The following is a 19,639-nucleotide window of genomic DNA, read 5'->3' on the forward strand; positions in this document are numbered from 1 at the left end:
GTGGTAAAGCTAAGTGAAGGGAATAGATGTTCATTGTATACTTCTTTGAGGTTTTGAGAGCTTGAAAGTGTTTAAAATACAAAAAAAAAGAAAAGAAAAGAAAAAGAAAAAGAATACCCTAGTGAGGACAGGCATGGTAGCTCACACCTGTAATCTCAGCACTTTAGGAGGCCGAGGTGGGGGGATCACTTGAGATCAGGAGATCGAGACCAGCCTGGCCAACATGGTGAAACCCTGTATCTACTAAAAATACAAAAAATTAGCCAGGTGTGGTGGCATGTGTCTGTAATTCCAGCTACTTGGGAGGCTAAGGCAGGAGAATTGCTTGAACCTGGGAGGCGGAGGTTGCAGTGAGCTGAGACCATGCCACTGTACTCCAGCCTGGGCAACAGAGTGAGACTCCATAAAACAAAACAAAACAAAACAAAAAACCCTAGTGAGACCCTGTCTCAACCAAAAAATATTTTTTTAATTAGCCAGGTGTGGTATGCATGCCTGTAGTCCTAGTTACTTGGGAGCACAGCTTGAGCCCAGGAGTTCGAGGCTGAAGTGAGCCAATATCATGCCAATGTACTCCAGCCTAGAAAACAGAGCCAGACCCTGTCAAATAAATAAATAAATAAAGTTTAAAATAAAAACACCTATGCCAAAATATTCTATCCCCAAATAAACAGAGGATAGTGACAATATCCAGGGAACACACGTTTTCTTGGTAAAGCTTTCCTGGAGTTTTCAGTGGGTAGCCAGGTTGACAACTATGAATTAGATGATCTCTAATCCAAGATGGGATATTATGCTGGCGTGGATAATAGTCAAGGACGTGTCATCAACCTAGGAGGCTGGCCCGCTGTTGACACCCAGCAGCCCCAGGAAACCTTCTCAAGCATTAAGTGACCCCAGCCACAGTATCTTCCACACTCACCCGCCTACTTTTCCTAAGAATAAGCCATAAGCTTTATAAAGAGAGGATCTCTGTCATCAGATTAGGAGACAGAATTGCCTTCCCAAGCTTTATCCTCCAGTGTTAAAAATACAGATGTCTCCTCCCTCGCACAGTAGTTTCCCTTGATGAAATATTTTCCTACAGGATGGGTCTCAAAGAAACTACTCTTAAAGTGTTTTCAATTTAGAGATTTTTTTGTTTTTTTGAGATGGAGTCTCACTCTGTGACCCAGGCTAGAGTACAGCTAATTTTTAAAAATTTTTGTAGAAACAGAGTCTCCTGACATTGCCCAGGCTGGCCTCAAACTCCATGGCTCAAGCAATCCTCCCGTCTCTGCCTCCCAAAGTACTGGGATTACAAGCGTGAGCCACTGGGTCCAGCCTCAATTCAGAGATTCTTACTATTAACTTCTGTTTTCAAAATTCACACTTCGTAGTAAAAGAAATGCTAAGATGGACAAGGAAGAATCTGGCTAAAAATCATATATTAGGATTCAAAAAAGTTACATCTCAAAGATAGTGCTACCAAAATGCAAAATGTTGCCTTTCAAGTTGAAGGAGAAAGGAAAATCTTTTTTTTTTTTTTTTGAGACGGAGTCTCGCTCTGTCACCCAGGCTGGGATGCAATGGCGCAATCTCAGCTCACTGCAACCTCCGCCTCCCACGTTCAAACGATTCTCCTGCCTCAGCCTCCTGAGTAGCTGGGATTACAGGCGCCCACCACCATGCCCGGCTAATTTTTTTATTTTTAGTAGAGACGGGGTTTCACCATGTTGGTCAGGCTGGTCTTGAACTCCTGACCTCATGATCTGCCCGCCTCGGCCACCCAAAGTGCTGGGATTACAGGTGTGAGCCACCGCGCCCAGCCAGGAAAATCTCATTTCAAACACCATTTCAAAAAAAGCACATATCAGCCAGGCACAATGGCTCATGCCTGTAATCCCAGCACTTTAGGAGGCTGAGGGAGGCGGATCACTTGAGCTTAGGAGTTCAAGACCAGCCTGGGCAACATGGTGAAACCCCATCTCCTACCAAAAATACAAAAATTAGCTGGGCATAGTGGCGTACACCTGTAATCCCAGGTATTTGGAAGACTAAAGTGGGAGAATGGCCCAAGCCCAGGAGGCGGAGGTTGCAGTGAGCCAAGATCGCACCACTGAACTCCAGCCTGTGACACAGCCAGATCCTGTCTCAAAAAATAAATAAATAGGCCAGGCACGGTGGCTTACACCTGTAATCCCAGCACTTTGGGAGGCCAAGGTAGGTGGATCACTTGAGGTAAGGAGTTCGAGACCTGCCTGGCCAACATGGTGAAACCTTGTCTCTACTAAAAATATAAAACTCAGCATGGTAGCAGACGCCTGTAACCTCAGCTACTTGGGAGGCTGAGGCAGGAGAATCACTTGAACCCGGGAGGTGGAGATTGCAGTAAGCAGAGATCCCGCCACTGCACTCCAGCCTGGGTGACAGAGCAAGACTTCATCTCAAAAATAATTAATTTATTTATTTTAAAACATATGTCACAAAGCTAAGGTAGCATTGCCTTTGAGGTAATGATTAAATGATAAACCCGTTTCAACACTAATAAGACTTCACCAAAGAATTATTCAAATAAGTGGTAAATCCCTCCCCACCGTAGATACACACACACTCTTGAACAATTTTCAGAGCAATCTCCCATACCTCACCCTCTTTTGAGACAGGGTAAACATAAACCTACTTTTCAAATGTAGAAAGAAGCTCAGACCAGCCTGGGCAACATGGCAAGACTGTTTCTACAAAAAAAATTTTTTTTTAATTAGCTGGGCATAGCGGTGCATGCCTATGGTCCCAACTACTCAGAAGGCTGAGGTAGGAGGATCACTTGAGCCCAGGAGCTGGAGGCTGCAGTGAGCTGTGATGATGTCACTGCACTCCAGCCTGGGTGATAGAGTAAGATCCCTGTCTCCAAATATAAAGAAGAGCTCAGGCCGGGTGTGTTGGCTCACACCTGTAATCCCAGCACTTTGGGAAGCCGAGGTGGATGGATCACGAGGTCAGGAGTTTGAGACCAGCCTGGCCAATATGATGAAACCCTGTCCCTACTAGTAATACAAAAATTAGCCACGCGTGGTGGCACGCGCCTGTAGTCCCAGCTACTTGGGAGGCTGAGGCAGAAGAATCGCTTGAACACGGGAGGCGGAGGGTGCAATGAGCCAAGATCGTGCCACTGCACACTCCAGCCTGGGTGACAGAGTGAGACTCCATCTCAAAAAAAAAAAAAAAAAAAAAAAGCTCGAAGAACTTATACCCAATATCACACAGTAAGTGGCACCTCAGTCTAAGTCCTCAGATGCTAGATGCAGGTCTTGCTATCATAGAGCTTCTCGTCTCTCATTGGTCTAAGGTCACGGTACTTCCATGGCTACCTCCATTTTACAGCATAATGCTGGGGCCAGTGGCAGCTTCCAAGATGCTAAACAAGACTAATCTATCTTGTTTTGCCTGTACACTGCTCACAAATGTTTTCCTTCCAATTTGAGTGACGAAAGCAGCAAATGCATTCTCCAGCTGAGAGACACTCCAAAGCTTCCTATTATTTTATACAGGCTGTGATCACATTTGACCCCTGAAGGCATTTGGTCATAAACCCTGTGTAAATTCCACCTTATACATGGCATCTAGCACCTCCTGTTGAATGAAGGAATGGTCATGAGTAATTCACCTCTTCACAGGCTCTTCAGAGTTCACTTTGTGAGTCAAGAGAACACTCCACTTTTGTGTCACAACCTTTATTTCCCCCATGGACACTAGTTGATTCATTATTACCTTTTACAGATCTGCTTCCTACACACTTTCTTTTCACATTTTTTTTTTTTTTTTTTTTTGAGACAGTTACCCTCTGTTGCCCAGGCTGGAGTGCAGTGGCATGATCTCGGCTCACTGCAACCTCCACCTCCTGGGTTCAAGGGATTCTCTTGCCTAAGTCTCCGGAGTAGCTGGGATTACAGGCACATGCCACCATGCCCAGCTAATATTTTCTGTATTTTTAGTAGAGACAGGGTTTCACTACATTGGCCAGGTTGGTCTTGAACTCCTGGCCTCCAGTGATCTGCCTGCCTCAGCCTCCCAAAGTGGTGGGATTACAGGTGGGAGCCACTGTGCCTGGCCCCTTTCACAAATTATTAACTACAACAGTTTAACAACTATAGAGTCCTGGGCCTCTTAACATTTCTGTCCCTCATTCCCTATGCATGTACACACATACACACTTGGAAAATTAGATAGCCACTGAATCCTTCCAATAATAACTGATCTATCTTTCAGACTAATTTTCATAAGGCAAAGTTTGTAGCCAAAGAGAACTTTGTATCTTGAGCAGCAAAGGGTAACTTACAATTTTTCTAACTCAACTGTTATAGTCTAACTATAAAAACATGTATAGCTGAAAATTTGAGGAAGAAGAAAAAATATTAGTCACAAAATATCTCATTACCTACACAGAATCACTGCTGCCATGTTGACCTATGTACCAGACAATGGGGATACAGCATTGACCAAAAGATACAGTCCTGATTCCTCATGGATTTTACTGCTGTTCTATTTTGTCCACATTATTCTCAAAACATATTTTTCAAAAACACACATTTGCTTTACTTTTTCAAAGGGTAATACAGCATATGGTGAAAACTATTTCAAATCGCATTCCCACTCCTGCTCCCAGTCCCTCTTCCCAAAGGCAACTTCTAAAAAGATATTATAACCTTCTAGATTATTTGCATAACCTTCTAGAAATATTCACATGTCCACAGGATGAGGATGTCCCTCCCTGTTTGGTTTGTCTTATTTGTCCTACTTAGCAGAGAAAGGTACACATTTTCAGAGATATCAAAGCTACAATACAGAAGCACATTATAAGCTCCATTTCTTTCTCAGAGTTCCGCTAATCTAATGTGAAAAGTTACAGGCAGAGTCCAGTGAAGAGGAATAAGCAAGCACAATCCTCCAACCTGTTAGCCAATTCAAACTAATAGCAAAGATTAGACTGGAGAACTGAGGAAGGAAGCTTTTGAGACCATCACCAGAATCAGTGCCAAAGCAGGGAAGGGCCTCACGTGACCCTGGTTCTCATGGAGGAAAAAATTATCTTTATATATTCATTTTTTATTTTGTTTTTGTAGAAACAGGGTCTTGCTACGTTGCCCAGATGGTCTTGAACTCCTGGCCTTAAGCAATCCTCCTGCCTTAGCCTCCCAAAGTGCTGGGATTACAGGCTTGAGCCACCATGTCCGGCCTTATATATTCTTTACAAATAAATGTATCTTTGTTTCTTTTTGGAAAATAAAACTCATTAGTAGAGAACAGAATGAGAGCAAAAGCATGTCTGTATTAGCTCTATAACTACCATTTCTTGGTCAAACTTCCTAAGAGTTCAACATGCAGCGAGGCTCTGGTGGGCTGCCTTACTAGATCTTACCTGAGGAAGCACAGTTTAGGGGGCAGGTGAATGGGGAGTCATATTTCATGAGGCTGACTATGTGACTATCTTACCAGGCCCCTCATCCCACCCTGAGAAGCCTGCTTCATGTAGGACTGGGGCAAAGAACAGAAAAGTGACGGTCTCAAGGACCAAGACTGGCTGATTACAATGGTCCCCTTTTGGGGAGGTGAGGAATAATAGAGGGGTTACTAGCAAACATTTCTATGAAAAGTACTAGAATTTTTTTAAAAAGCGGGCACGTGAGTTGCGGCCCAGGTTTTCGATTCCTAATGGCTCCAACATTCCAGTTAGTCCTCTCAGCTGAGCTTCACTGAGCTTATGAACACAAAACTTCATTAACTTTGTAGAGGCGGTGAGGCCTGAGGGATGTTAGGTGAACCCAGTGTACCAAGTGTACTTCCTCTTCCTCACCTCCCTTCTAAACTCCCACAGGACTGGGTTGACCACAAGGTTGGCTGACCCTGGTAGCTAAGTCAAACTCTACATTCTGAAGCAAGCATAAAGATTCAAACACATTTCAAGTAGCTCCTTCCCATCTAGATAGCATTATAAACCCTCAGGCTTTTAGACAAGCAACAGCAGCAGCAACGACCAACTTCAACTTGGAAGCCTAAATGAAATAATAGAATGCTTGGTAACTTCAGAATGACACTTCCAAGATCCCCTGCAAGATGGCAAAATATACAACACAGAAGTCCAAATGTTCTCCCCACCTCGGCTATATCTGGAAACAATAGAACATATTAGGTTTTTAAGTATACAGACACAAGGATTAATTTGGTCCCCACCCAAATTGACAGACTGAAGTATTTCCATATAGATAACTTAAGAATTTTCCCATTCTGAAGAGAAAATAGGGCTAGAGTTGGGCGTGGTGGCTCACGCCTGTTATCCCAGCACTTTCAGAGGCCGAGACGGATGGATCACCCGAGGTCAGGAGTTCAAGAGCAGCCTGACTAATACGGTGAAACCCTATCTCTACTAAAAATACAAAAAATAGCCTGGTGTGGTGGCATGTGCTTGTAGTCTCAGCTACTCGGGAGGCTGAGACAGGAGAATTGCTTGAACCTGGGAGGTGGAGGTTGCAGTGAGCCAAGATCGCGCCACTGCACTCCAGCCTAGGCGACACAGTGAGACTCCATCGCAAAAAAAAAAAAAAAAAAAAAAAAAAAAAGAGAGAGAGAAAGAAAAGAAAAGAAAAAAGAAAATAGGGCTAGGATTTTAAATCCACATTCTGTTAGAGTGAAAAAGAACAGGCAAGGAGGTAGACAAGGATACAGGTAAAGAAGGATACAGACCAAGGGGCAGCAGTAATGAGGGGGGTTCTGCCATCACCATCCCTGCCCTTTAGGCGTTGACTCCATGGGAGCACACTTTGAGCATGTACGTTTCCATCTATTAAATCATTTAATCCTTTGATGATGCATTTTCCACCTACATTTTACAGATGAGGAAACTGAGGCACAGAGAAATTAAAACAACTTGCCCAGGTTCCACAGGGGATGGAAGCAAATCTAAACTCAACATTTAATGTTTGCATGGCATCTGAAAGCTGCCAAGATGATCTTTATTAGACAGACAATAAATTCCTCATTTAGACAAACAATACAGTATAGACATGTTATGCAAACCTGTCATAAAGCAAATATTTACTGAGTATCTTCTAAGTGCCAGGATACCGAGCTGCTGGCTAGATACTGAATCTAAGCATAAGTATGTGAAATATATGCTGCTTCAATTATATGCAAATCAAGTCTACTTATTTGGAGACAACTATAGGATATGCATTAACATTACTTAAGATTGAATTCATATTGCCAATAAAATACGAGAACTGAGACAAAATTATCAGGAACTATGCCAGGCATGGTGATACACAGCTGTAGTCCCAGCTACACAGGAGGCTAAGGCGGGAGGATCTCTTGAGCCCAAGAGTTCAAGTCCAGCTTGAGCAACATAGTGAGATCCTATCTCTTAATAAAAATTATCAAGAAATAAACCACCCTAATTTTTAAAAAAATTAAAATGTCTTCCTCCAGAGATTTAGTAGTAATAGAGAAAGAACAACCAATTAGAAATCTTTTTGGGAGATCCCAAGCAATAAACAATAAAAATGTCCTCCTATCTTTTATCAACAGTAAAGTAAACAGATTGGTAGTTTCCCTGCAATTTGGGAATGACCTGGGTGCACTTATGTCTATCAAATAATATCTCTGCTAACATATTCAACAGTTCTAAAAATTGTGAATGAATAAACGAATAAATGAATAACACTGTAAGGTGTCCTGGAGAGAAAAAAAATGGAGGAGGAGGACATCTATCAATTCTTACTGTCCAGCCCCCCGAGTGCCACCCCCAGGGATTAGAAGCTCAGAATTTCCAGGCTTAGAGTTCCCTTTCTTACACAAAAAGGTTCCCCGTTCACTCAGCCTTCCCAATGGCTCCTAAAAGCCTCACTTCCAGCTGAAATCCCTGGGAAGCCAAGCTTGCTTTATCTCTAGTCAGTGGAGATTTTAAACTTTTCCATTTGTTTTAGTCTGTTTTGTGCTGCTACAACAGAATACCTGAGACTGGGTCATTTATGATGAACAGAAATTTGTTTCCGCACAGTTCTGGAGGCTAGGATGTCCAAGGTTGAGGGGCCTGCAACTGGTGAGGGCCTTCTTACTGCACCGTAACATGGCAAAAGGCATCGCATGGGTGAAAGAGAGAGAAAAGGAGGCTGAACTCATCCTTTTACCAAACTCACTCTCACAATAACAACATTAACCCATTCACGAGGGCAGAACTCTGGTGGCCTAATCACCACTCATTAGGCTCCACCTCCCAACACTACTGCATGGGGGATTACGTTCCAACACATGAACTTTGGGGAATACATTCAAACCACAGCACCTTCCAAATCACATTTGTTTCCCAGAAGAAAGAAAAGCAAACTTAAAGTCATAGCAAAATTAATTCTATAAAATAAACATGAACCTGTAAAGTAATCAAGGCCTGGTTAGCATGTGGTTTACAAATCAAACATTCAAGAGATACTGTAAATAAAGCGTTCCATAACATACCCATGTGTTTTCACTTACTTGACAAAAACCTGCAAGCACTGTGAAGAGTAACTATATATCAGAAATGCCTCTTTACCTTTCTGATGCTCTAGCGCAGCAGAATCACCTGGAGGGCCTGTTAAAACTCAGACTGCAGACCCCGTCGCAGGCTTTCTGATTTGGCAGGTCTGAGTGGGGCCTGGGCATCTGCCTTTCCAACAAGCTCTCAGGAGATGCTCCGCTGCTGTTACTGCTGCTGCTGCTCCAGAGACTGCTCTTTGAAAACCACTGCATATACTAAATAAACAGCTGTCAGCTCCTCTTAGGCACCTTGGCAAGAAGAAGTCATACATAATACACGATTATAAAATTAAAGGAAGGTCCAATTAGAGCTTAGTAAAATCCCACAAAAAGTCTAAATGAAAGTTCCTCAGGCAATTGCCAATGAATTGGAAACACAGTCTAAGTCATTCTTCAATAAAACTGGGATGCTGGACATTGCAGGACCGTAAATCAGTGAAATCTGAAAGGTAAACATTGCCACAATTAATGGAGAGAATGAGGAAAAATGAGGTGAGAGAAACCCTACCCACTAGAGAATTCAGTTGTCAAGATCCTTGTCCTGCTCTAAGTACAACTCGTTTTCTTACCTGTTCTCATAGAATTCACCTATCCTCGGCAAAACCCTCTGGCAAAGCTGTTCATCCAAAAGACAGCCAAACCCAGAAGCACAGTGAAGAGGCCGCTGAGCAGCCAGCAGAGAGGGCACCAAATGCTCACATCGCTGTCTCGCCACACCTGCCTCTCCTGTCACTCACTTCACTGGGCCACTCACCCATGTCTCTAATGAAAAGTTTGGGGTGTTTCTTTTTTTAAACCATCTCAAAGAACAAGAAGATACATCAGTAAGGGGTTGCATCAGGTGACTCTCCTCAGGACAGCTCCAATTGTCCTTTATTGCCTATATAAATAGAAGATTCCACAGTACAAATATACTAGCACGCCTTTCAGGTTTTCCTCTGACCTTCCTCAAGGTCATTTCAAATTCACAACTTTCATGAAGCCCTCCCATTGCCCCCATCCAAATCCATCCTTCTCATATCTTCTCTTCCACAGAACTTGGAAGGGCACTAAAAGTATAAGCATTTTTACTTGTCACCCAGATTCTCTGGTAAGCTGTCAGCAGCTAAGCGGTGTTTCATTCATCACAATACTTTGCTAGTATTAGGTGCTCAATTAATTGAAACCATTACAACTTGTTTAGCACTATGTGCCAGGAACCACATCAGCCACCTGTATAGATATATCATTTCCACACACCTCTCCAGGTACAGGAGAAAACCCCAAGGCTACTGAGGCAGGCAATGGAAGTCAGAATTCAAACCCACATCTATTCAACTCCAAAGCTTCTGCCATTTTATCAGCACCACACTGCATCTCTAGAGAGAAAATAAAATAGAGCAGTAAGGTGACAAAGTATCAGCTCGCAGGTCGGCTTCACTACTACAAGTTTCTATTTCATTTCTCAACAATCCCAGACTTTAAGGTATGGGCAGTGTATGTAATAAAGCATGTTTTACAAATTATCCTATTAGCAATCACTGGGGCATGTCACTATATTATTATGGAAAAGCCTTTCACTTCAGCACCTCACAGTAAGAGATGGGATGTTTCTAAGTATACATAAAATCTTTTGATGAAGCTTGGATGTATTCTATGAAAAGCCCATGTAAGGCTGGGCGTGGTGGCTCATGCCTGTAATACCAGCAATTTGGGAGGCTGAGGAAGGCAGATCATTTGAGCTCAGGAGTTTGAGACCAGCCTGGCCGACATGATGAAACCCCATCTCTACCAAAAATACAAAAATTAGCCAGGCATGGTGGTACATGCCTATAATCCCAGCTACTCAGGAGGGTGAGGCATGAGAATTGCTTGAACCCGGGAAGCAGAGGTTGCAGTGAGCTGAGATCATGCCACTGCACTCTAGCCTGGGTGACAGAGCAAGACTCTGTCTCAAAAAAAAAAAAAAAAAAAGCCCATGTATTCTATGCTGTTTCTTGGGAGGAAAAAATTCAGCAGCAAAATCAACTTTATGCATCTATTTATAAATGAGCACACTATCCAATGGCCACAGGTTTTTTTGTGTTGTTGTTTTTTGTTTGTTTGTTTTAGAGATGGGGGTCTCACTGGGCGTGGTGGCTCACGCCTGTAATCCTAGCACTTTGGGAGGCTGAGCCAGGCGGATCACTTGAGGTAGGAAGTTCGAGACCAGCCTGACCACACGGGGAAACCCCACCTCTATTAAAACATACAAAAATTAGCTGGGTGTGGTGGTGCATGCCTGTAGTCCCAGCTACTTGGGAGGCTGAGATGGGAGAATCACTTGAACCCAGGAGGCGGAGGTTGCAGTAAGCCCAGATCTCACCACTGTACTTCAGCCTGGGTGACATAGTGGAACTCCATCTCAAAATATATAAATAAATAAATAAATAAATAAATAAATAAGAGAGATTGGGTTGGGTGGGGGGGCGGGCAGATCTTACTATGTTGCCCAGGCTGGAGAGCTGTGGCTATTCATAGTTGTAATCATTGCACACTACAGCCTGGAAATCTTGATCCTCCTGCCTCAGCCTCCCAAGTAGCTGTAACTACAGGTGTATACCACCATATCCAGCATAAATAGCTAGAGGTTTCTACATCTTGAGAGAATCATGACAAACTACTTAAAGACACAGAAGGGGTGAACATTTACGATTCAGGGGCAGCAAAGTGGCAACAGTCAATGAGGAAAGGCTCCAGGATCTGACAGTGCTGCTTTCAAGTTCCCCTGCCACCAGCTAGCAGGGTGGCCTTGACACAGTACTAGGGGTTTCAGCTTCTTTGTGAAATGGAAAACCACTGGCCCTCTCAAAGGCCATAATGAGCCAATGATAACAGTAACACATGAAAAGCACCCAGCCCTTGGTAAGTTCACAAACCTTTGTTCCATATCCCATATTAAACTGCCTGCCCTGTAGGACTTACCTGACCCTATCAAATCAGACGTTGAGTAGCCTTTGTTTCTCTTTTGGTTACCATGAAGACATGGTAAGCATTAGATCTGTTTGTATATTAGGTTTTGTTTTTTTTCTTTGAGACAGAGTCTCGCTCTTTCGCCCAGGCTGGAGCGCAGTGGCATGATCTCAGCTTATTGCAACCTCTGCCTCCCGGGTTCAAGCGATTCCCCTGCTTAGGATTCCCCTATTTGGGATTCTCCTGCCTCAGCCTCCCAAGTAGCTGGGATTACAGGCATGCACTACCACACCAGGCTAATTTTTGTATTTTTAGTAGAGACAAGGTTTCACTATGCTGGCTAGGCTAGTCTCAAACTCGTGACCTCATGTGATCCACCCGCCTTGGCTTCCCAAAGTCCTGGGATTACAGGTGTGAGCCACCATGCCCAGCCTTTTAAATAGAAGGGGCTGACGTGGGCTCCATAGCTCAGTGGTTAGAGCACTGGTCTTGTAAATAGAAGGGGCTGTTAAAAAGCTTGTGTAGTAAGATGGCAATAGTAAGTCATTGGTTCCCTAGAGAAAAAGGAGTTAACACCCCAAATAACACCAAATTCTAAAACAAACTCGGTATTAAAAGCTTAAACTCTCCCAAACAAGTCATTCTGGCTAACAGCATGTGTAATTAAAGTTAAAACCATACTAAAATAACACTTCAGCTGTTGACCTTAAAGATCCTTTTGAAAAGCTCAACCAAAACACCAGCATATGAGGGAGCAGCTTGACTTTTTGTCTACTGAAGACAGTATCTCAAGATAAGGCTGCATACACCTTTCTATGGTTCAAATGAAAGCACTGATAGGATGTTACAGCTGAGCTATGCTAAATACCGACTTATTCAATCACCTTTTACACAACTGCGTTTAACTACTTCAGAACTTAAATTTCATCTCAGATTGGTCATCGTAGATGGATAAGAGTTTAGTTGCACTGACCACCCCAAAACTCCAGTTTCCAGGTAACTAACTTAGTAATTTCACTATTCAGATAAGAGCAGAGAGTAGTACCCAAAAGCTCACAGTATCAGGCCAGGTGTGGTGGCTCACACCTGTAATCCCAGCACTTTGGGAGGCTGAGGAGGGAGGACTGCTTGAGCTCAGCCTGGGCAACATGGTGAAAACCCATCTCTACAAAAAAATACAAAAATTAGCTAGGTGTGGTGATGTGTGCCTGTAGTACCAGCTACTCAGGAGGGTGAGGTGGGAGGACAGCCTGAGGCTGGGAGGTTTGAGGCTGCAGTGAGCCATGATTGCACCACTGCACTCCAGCCTGGGTGAGAGAGCAAGATACTGCCTAAAAAAATAATAATAATAATGCTCAACCAGAATCTTTCTCAACTTCCCCTTCCCCGCCCCCACAACATGCTGGACTTAGTTGCACTTTTTAAAAGAAGCAAACAGTGAAATATTGATCCCCAATTTTTGTACAATGTATCTCATGAAAGGAAGGCTCTGAATCTTGTAAAGTGTAGAAAACCACAGTTCTTGCCTATGCAATCATTGGAGACCCACTGTAGTCACTTAAGTGTTGATTGGGTTATCAGTGGTAAGTGAAGTCATCTGCCTAGTCACAAACCCCTCTTTTGCTCTTGCTGGTGTTTTTAACTCTCAAGTAACTGGAACAAAACTTACGACAGATCATGGCAGCAATGTGTTTTCAGAATTAATTTGGCAGATACATCATAATCCATTACAACAACACAAGTTATTCGCAAATCACACCTAAGCATAAGTGTCATCTTAATTTGGTTGAGTATAGAAAAATACTATACATACAATATATAGTACATACTATGTCTATGTCTGCATTAGTTTAAACAGCTACCTACTATCACTTCCTTCTTCCACCTCTTCCCTTCAGAATTGTGTTACTGAATTGTTTCAGCTTTGTTTGTAGTATTAACATTATACAAAAATAGCTTCACAGATTGCAGGAAGATGTGGCCAATAACAGTGGAAATTAAATAGAAAATAGTCTATTTAATTTCAATCCAGTGCTCCTGTGTGCAAATCAGGGCGACTTCAGCAATCTTGCATCTGTCAGAAACCTGAGAAGAGTCAGAGGCCTCATGGAGAACTCATTGAGAAATCCCTCAAGTACAATTTATTATGTGGTCTTTTACAGACATTCAGCCTGGTACAGAGGAGAAAGACCATAGTAGCCCTGAGCTGAGTTAGTTACTTTGTGTAAGAACTACTGAATTAAATGAGGAGTCAAGTGGGTAGGAGAGAGAGCAGAACAGAAGCTCAGGCCCAAAATAAGCAATAGACAACTTAATTCAAACTACCAAAAAGTTGTGTTTAAAGCCCAGTCTCAAACATCTTATACTCAGAACGTTCAGCACTAGAACTGAAATTACAATGTATTGCTACTTTATTTTTAAATGCTAGGGGTAACACCTGTTTCTTATAATTTGAGGTTTTACTGAACCTGTATTTACCAAACCAATAAACAAGAAAAAGCACAGCCCTAGAACACAACAGAGCAAGGACAATCCTGTGTTATCCTTCCCTAGCCTTCCCATGAAGAGCTCACAGCACGATTTTCAGTCTCATGTTGATAGGAGGCTCAGAAAGCCAACAACAACCAGAAATTACACTAACACACCAAATAGCCCTCTTCTGCATGAATAGGTAATGTTAGGTAATGCCTATTAACGCCAAAATCTATTCTGCTAGATATCATGTTCTGAATACACTGAAAATACACCATTCATAAACCAAAATTATAAAAGTGTTCATTTTAATGAGATAACTGTCATATTAAAGCCTTAATATTTCAGGGTGACAAGAAAGTCTGGAAACACAGGCAAATATTTTCCATTTTGACAGTGTTAAGTGACCAAGTTGAATGCCAGCACTTGATGAGTGGAGGGAAAGTAACCGGGAGTGATTCCAACAAGATGGCACACCACCCCCTTACACCACATTGGTGAAGAAAGCTGGATGAAGATTTCCAAAGAAAGCGGCCCTGTGGAGTGGGCTTCAGGCTTGCCAGATCTGGATTCCCTTGATAGCTTCTTCTGGAGTGCACTTAAAACACAGATTTATTCTGTGAAAATCAAGCAGCATCACAGATGCACATGCAGGGACTGACAGAAATGCTGCATTCGTGTACCACATTCACGGAAATTTTGCACTATTTATTGCTCGTGAGGGCCGACATCAATCATGTGATAGCAAGAAATCATTTGTTCATGTAGATTCACCTAGTTTGCAGAAGTTTGTGGTTATCTTATCATTTGACACAGTGAAGCCACCATATATTCTGAGAGCTGGTCACATTAAAGTACTTCCACCAACCTGAGGTTCGCACTGCAAACACTGAATGAGCACAGCATTCCTCCTTGAACCCAACGGGCTCTGCTGTATCTGTGGTTTACCAAAAGGCAAAAAGCTGGGTCCCACCTGAGGTTGGCACTGCAAACACTGAATGAGCACAGCATTCCTCCTTGAACCCAACGGGCTCTGCTCTATCTGTGGTTTACCAAAAGGCAAAAAGCTGGGTCCCACCTGAGGTTGGCACTGCAAACACTGAATGAGCACAGCGTTCCCTCTTGAACCCAAGAGACTCTGCTGTCTGTGTGATTTACCAAAAGGCAAAAAGCTGGGTCTCAGTCAACTGCTGAATACATTAGAGTACAGAGGCTGTAGTCCTCAGGCCTCCCCCTCACTGCAAGGGTAACACAGGAAAGATAACCTCCCATCTTTGACACGCCAGCGGGGAGGAGGCGAAAGAACCTACACAAGTTGAGGAGTCCTTTTTCAGTTAAGTAAGTCAGTGGCCTTACGCACCATCCAAAACCACACACACACACACAAACAAAACACCCTGCTGAAGGTATCACCACCTTAACCCAAACCTGGTACCTCTGCCACCAAGGCCAGCCTGGGCAAAGATTAACCTGTGGTCTTCGGCCTTGGGTTCACTGACAGGGCCACCTTGGAGAGACAGCAGGCCAACTTTCTGTTTGTTTTAAAGGAAATGCTTCCTGGCACATGTTTAGGACTCTGAACTCTGCACATGAAGCCACGTGGTTGGTGTTAATCTGGCTCCATCCACTCACGATCGGCCAAAGCAACCTATTTCCGAGGGCAGCCCCTGGCTGGGTAATCGACACCATCTCGTTCAAGTCACGCGGGCTCCCGCCGGATTCCCCGGAGCCTAGTGCCGCGTCCTCTCCACACAGCAATCCTCCCGCGCAAGGGGAGCGGGGAGGAAAGGGGTTGGGGGGTTTCAGAGGGGAGGGACTTACACCTGTGAGGCCAATGGCTCTAGCGGCTCAGGTGAAGTTCGAGGGCGCGGGACAGGAGGAGACTCCCGCCCTTCCAGTCAAGCCGGCTTTGCACTAGCAGAGTGCGCCGGCGCCCTACTTGCGGTGCCCACCTGTAGCCACAGCAAACAAACTTTCCTCCCCTTCTGGGTTGGAAGAATCCGGTGCCTTACGCCACCCCCTGGCCCAAGCCGGCGGCGACCCGGAGCTCCGCGGACTCCTCACCTGATACCCCTAAAATCCCAACCTGGTCTGTCCCAGAGCGCAATCCCCGCACTGCCCGCGCACCCCGTTTGGGTATGCGGAGTGGAGGGTCTGGGTTGCCAGCTGGATATTAGGAATTGGGGGGCGGGGGGAGCGGGGGGACGCGATTCACTGCCCTTTGCAACTCCAGCTCCCAACTTTGCCAGCCGCGCAGTTGCTGCCTTCCAATTCCCTCTGCGCCGCGCAACCGGCTCCCTCGGCTTCTCCAACGCCGTCCTCGGGGAGGGAGCTCCCCAAGGCCAGCCGGAACCCCGCGCGCCCGGCGCACTTACAGCCATAGCGGGGTCTCTGCAGCGACGGCAGCTCTTCGTGTGGCATCCTGCGCGTCTCCGGGGGCCCGCCCGGGGCGCGCCCCCCGCGACTCCCCTCGCTGGCCAGGCTCGCGGGCTCTGCGCCCCGCCGGCGCGCTCGGATCCCGCCTCTCGCCGATTTCCCCTGGCCGCCCGAAGATCTGCGACCCACTCCCTCGGTGCTCTCTCGCCAGAGCTAGCCGCGGCCGCCGCGCGCTGACACTGAAGTAAAAGTGAACTCTCCTCCCTCGCTCCCTGGCCGGTCGCCGCCGCCTCCCTCAGCAGGTTTCCTTTCTCCTCCAGCCAGGCCCCGTTATTCACCGCGGTGGGAGCGCGCGCCGAGACGCAGCGACCCCTATCGCGTGCCGGGCGCAGCGCCCAGGCCGCGTGGACCCGCCCCTTCTCCCCCGGGGGAGAGGGAAGGGGCCAAGAGGGACGCTGGGCCGGGACCCCCTGCAGCTGGGGCCCCCGCACAGCTGGTGGCCTGGGGGTGGCGGCCGCCCCGCCTAATTCTCGCTTCTGGAGAGTTTCGAGGGTGGAAGTGAACCAACGCGGAGAAGTGCAAGAAAAACCGCAGAAGTCACAGGCAGCCCTGCGTGTCCGGGGTGTTGCTCAGTTACTGAGGGACAAACAGCGCGGTTCCTTTTCCTCTGGGGAGATTTCACGTTGACTTTTGTTCTTCTTCTTCGTCTTTTTGGTTTTGGTTTTTTTTTTTTTTTTTTTTTTTTTTTGCTTCGAAAGTTGCTTCTGTCACTTTTTGTCTACAAAATAACAGGGTTCCCCTTATGACAAGAAACTGAGTGTGTGTGTGTGCTGGAGGAACAAGATAACCCAAGGCAACCACTCAAAACACAACTGCGAGTCATCCCCCTCCCTCCGATCACCTTGTGCCCGCCCCTGCCCCAATGTGCAGAGCCTTCTCTCAAGCCCAGCTGGGGTCGCAAGCCACAGAAACCTTTTCCGGCTAAGCTTTTAAGGAAATTAAACTGCATGTGGCTGTTTTGAAATCGGGGTTTTCATGCGGTCGCCAGGAGCTATTTTTCTCTTTGTGTCTCAGCGTGATAAAATCTGGAGGGAATGCGGGACTCTTCTGTACCTGTGCCCTCACCTGTTTGACAATTGTGGAATGTGTGGGTGACCCGATAACAGGAAAAACAAACTGAGGGAGGGCGATAAGAAATTATTTAGAGCCGGGCGCGGCGGCTCACGCCTGTAATCCCAGCACTTTGTGAAGCCGAGGCACAAGGATCCCTTGAGCCCAAGAGTTCCAGACCAGCCTGGGCAACATAGCGAGACCCCGTCTCTCCAAAAAATAAAAAAATAATATTAGCCGGGCGTGGTGGTTGCGCCTGCAGTCCCAAGCTACTCAGGAAGCTGAGGTGGGAGGATTGCTTGAGCCGGGGAGGACAAGGCTGCTGTGGGTTGTGATTGCACCAGTGCACTCCAGCCTGGGTGACAGTGCAAGACCCTCGGGGGGGGGGGGGGGAGAAATTATTTCGCTGAGGAAATGGTGGCATAGTGACACTAATCATTTTTTATTATGCAAGGATACAGAGGATGAGCAGCTGTTTTCCATTTCATATAGGAGACGCAGTCCTTCTCAAACTTGTTGAAACTCAGATTCTTGGGCCCCACCCTCAGAATTTCCGACTCAATCGGTCTGGGCTGGGGCTCATGAATTTGCATTTCTAATTTCTAGCATACTGCCAGGTGATGCTGACACTGCAGAGCGTGCTTAGGGTGGCTCTGTGAGTGGTAGATGCTCACAGGGACGTTAACTGTACACAGGGAACTCTCAATTCAGACGGGATAGCAAAATATTTTTTTTTCCCTGATGGCATTAGATTCTCACCTGTTTGGAATGGGATGAATGGGGTTTTCCTTTCTTAAAAAGCAGATGCCTCTCAGTCTAAGAACAACTCAGAGGCGAAATGGCCACATTTGAGGCACAGCACCCTGTCAACTGATATTCACCCAAAGGAGAAATGTGGAAGGGGATTTTCGTGCATGTCAGGAGATGCTGAATTAAATGATGTCTAAAGTTCATTCCATTTCTGTTGTTGCATTTGTCAAGTGTTAACAATTAAGTATTTACACATACCAATTTTCGTATGAGTGTATGACTTAGAGCCCAAATAAATGAGTAGTCTATATATTTAGAGGTGGGTGAAAAAATCACTCTGAACTAAAATGGTCCAGGAAGGTGATAGGGTTTGAAAGTGTGGCTTGAAGTGGAAGTGTGGTAAAAGCTGGATGGAGAGCATCCAAGGGAAAGAAACAATGAGGTGGAGCACAAGGTTGGGTTGGAGCTGGATTGGTTGGACTGGATTGGAGCTATGAAGTTGTCATCAGGTTGTGGAGGGCCCTGAGTGTCTGGCTAAGAGGACTGGAGATTATTGTAGAAACATTCAAGAGATCTTAAAGGTTTTGAGTATGGAAGCTGCAGAATGCAAGGGAGTTTAGGGAAGGAGACTATTGGAGCAGGTCATATGATAGGTTGGGATGGGACAACTTGTAGATGTTGACGCCCCGTGGAAGATGTTTGGACGGAGATTGAAGAGAGAGGTAAGAAGAGCCTCAATGAGGCTGATATCAGTAAGGGAGATGAAGGGGGTGTTTTAATATACTCAAGTTGGTGCCATCGACATGTATAGATATTATACACACTAACAAGTAGATTAAGTAAAGTAAATATCTGTTAATCGTAGAAGGTGAAGGTTAAAGCATAAATAGGTGATTGGGAGGGCAGTAGTTCTAAGTTCATGTTCTAGCTGGTCAGCTCTTTGAAGAATCTGAGGTGGCTTTAAGGCCCTGTCATGGGTCATGTTTTTATGAAGAACTTAAAACACTAAGACGAAATTGGAAAGGCAAATGCTCTTGTTATTTTGCAAGTGCTAGCGTTAATCATGGGCATTTTGGTCTGCACTCATTGGGTAACAATACTGTCTCACAGGTCACTTCACCTCAGCATCTCAGAAAAGAAATTTGTCTGCAGAATGCTGGACTATTTTCTCTTAGGATTTGACATTGGAGAATGATTCAAATAGGTACAAGGCAATGTGTCAGCTTACTTTGCCATCTGATTGTGCTTGCAATAATATTAGAAACAAAAATGAAGGCTATCTAGTGAAAAAAAGTTTTCAAGAAAGCAAGCAAGGTTTTTTGTTTAATGTAAAACAAAAAACAACACTAATAAACTACTAGACATGCTGAAACAATTTTTAAGCAATATTATTTTTAAAAATTTTGTTTTTAAGGCCCATCTGTTTTCTTTTGACAAGTTGAAATAAAGGTGT

The 19,639-nt window shown here is 44.9% G+C and overlaps 1 protein-coding gene across 3 annotated transcripts in view; it reads right to left on the reverse strand.

Moving 5' to 3' along the window:
• The window catches only part of IQGAP2 (IQ motif containing GTPase activating protein 2), a 307,664-nt gene extending 290,990 nt beyond the window's left edge, over positions 1-16,674 (reverse strand). For 2 of the 3 annotated variants that reach the window (XM_019013491.4, XM_019013490.4), the window contains exon 1: positions 16,326-16,674. In XM_019013491.4, the coding sequence (XP_018869036.3) occupies positions 16,326-16,371 (46 nt within the window). In that variant the 5' untranslated portion in view covers positions 16,372-16,674. The remainder of the gene's footprint in view (positions 1-16,325) is intronic. The other variant, XM_055366992.2, reaches the window with a different exon arrangement.
• Between the last annotated feature and the right edge of the window lie 2,965 nt (positions 16,675-19,639).

The sequence above is a fragment of the Gorilla gorilla genome, chromosome 19 (genome assembly GCF_029281585.2).
Source record: "Gorilla gorilla gorilla isolate KB3781 chromosome 19, NHGRI_mGorGor1-v2.1_pri, whole genome shotgun sequence".
Classification (NCBI taxonomy): Eukaryota; Metazoa; Chordata; class Mammalia; order Primates; family Hominidae; genus Gorilla; species Gorilla gorilla.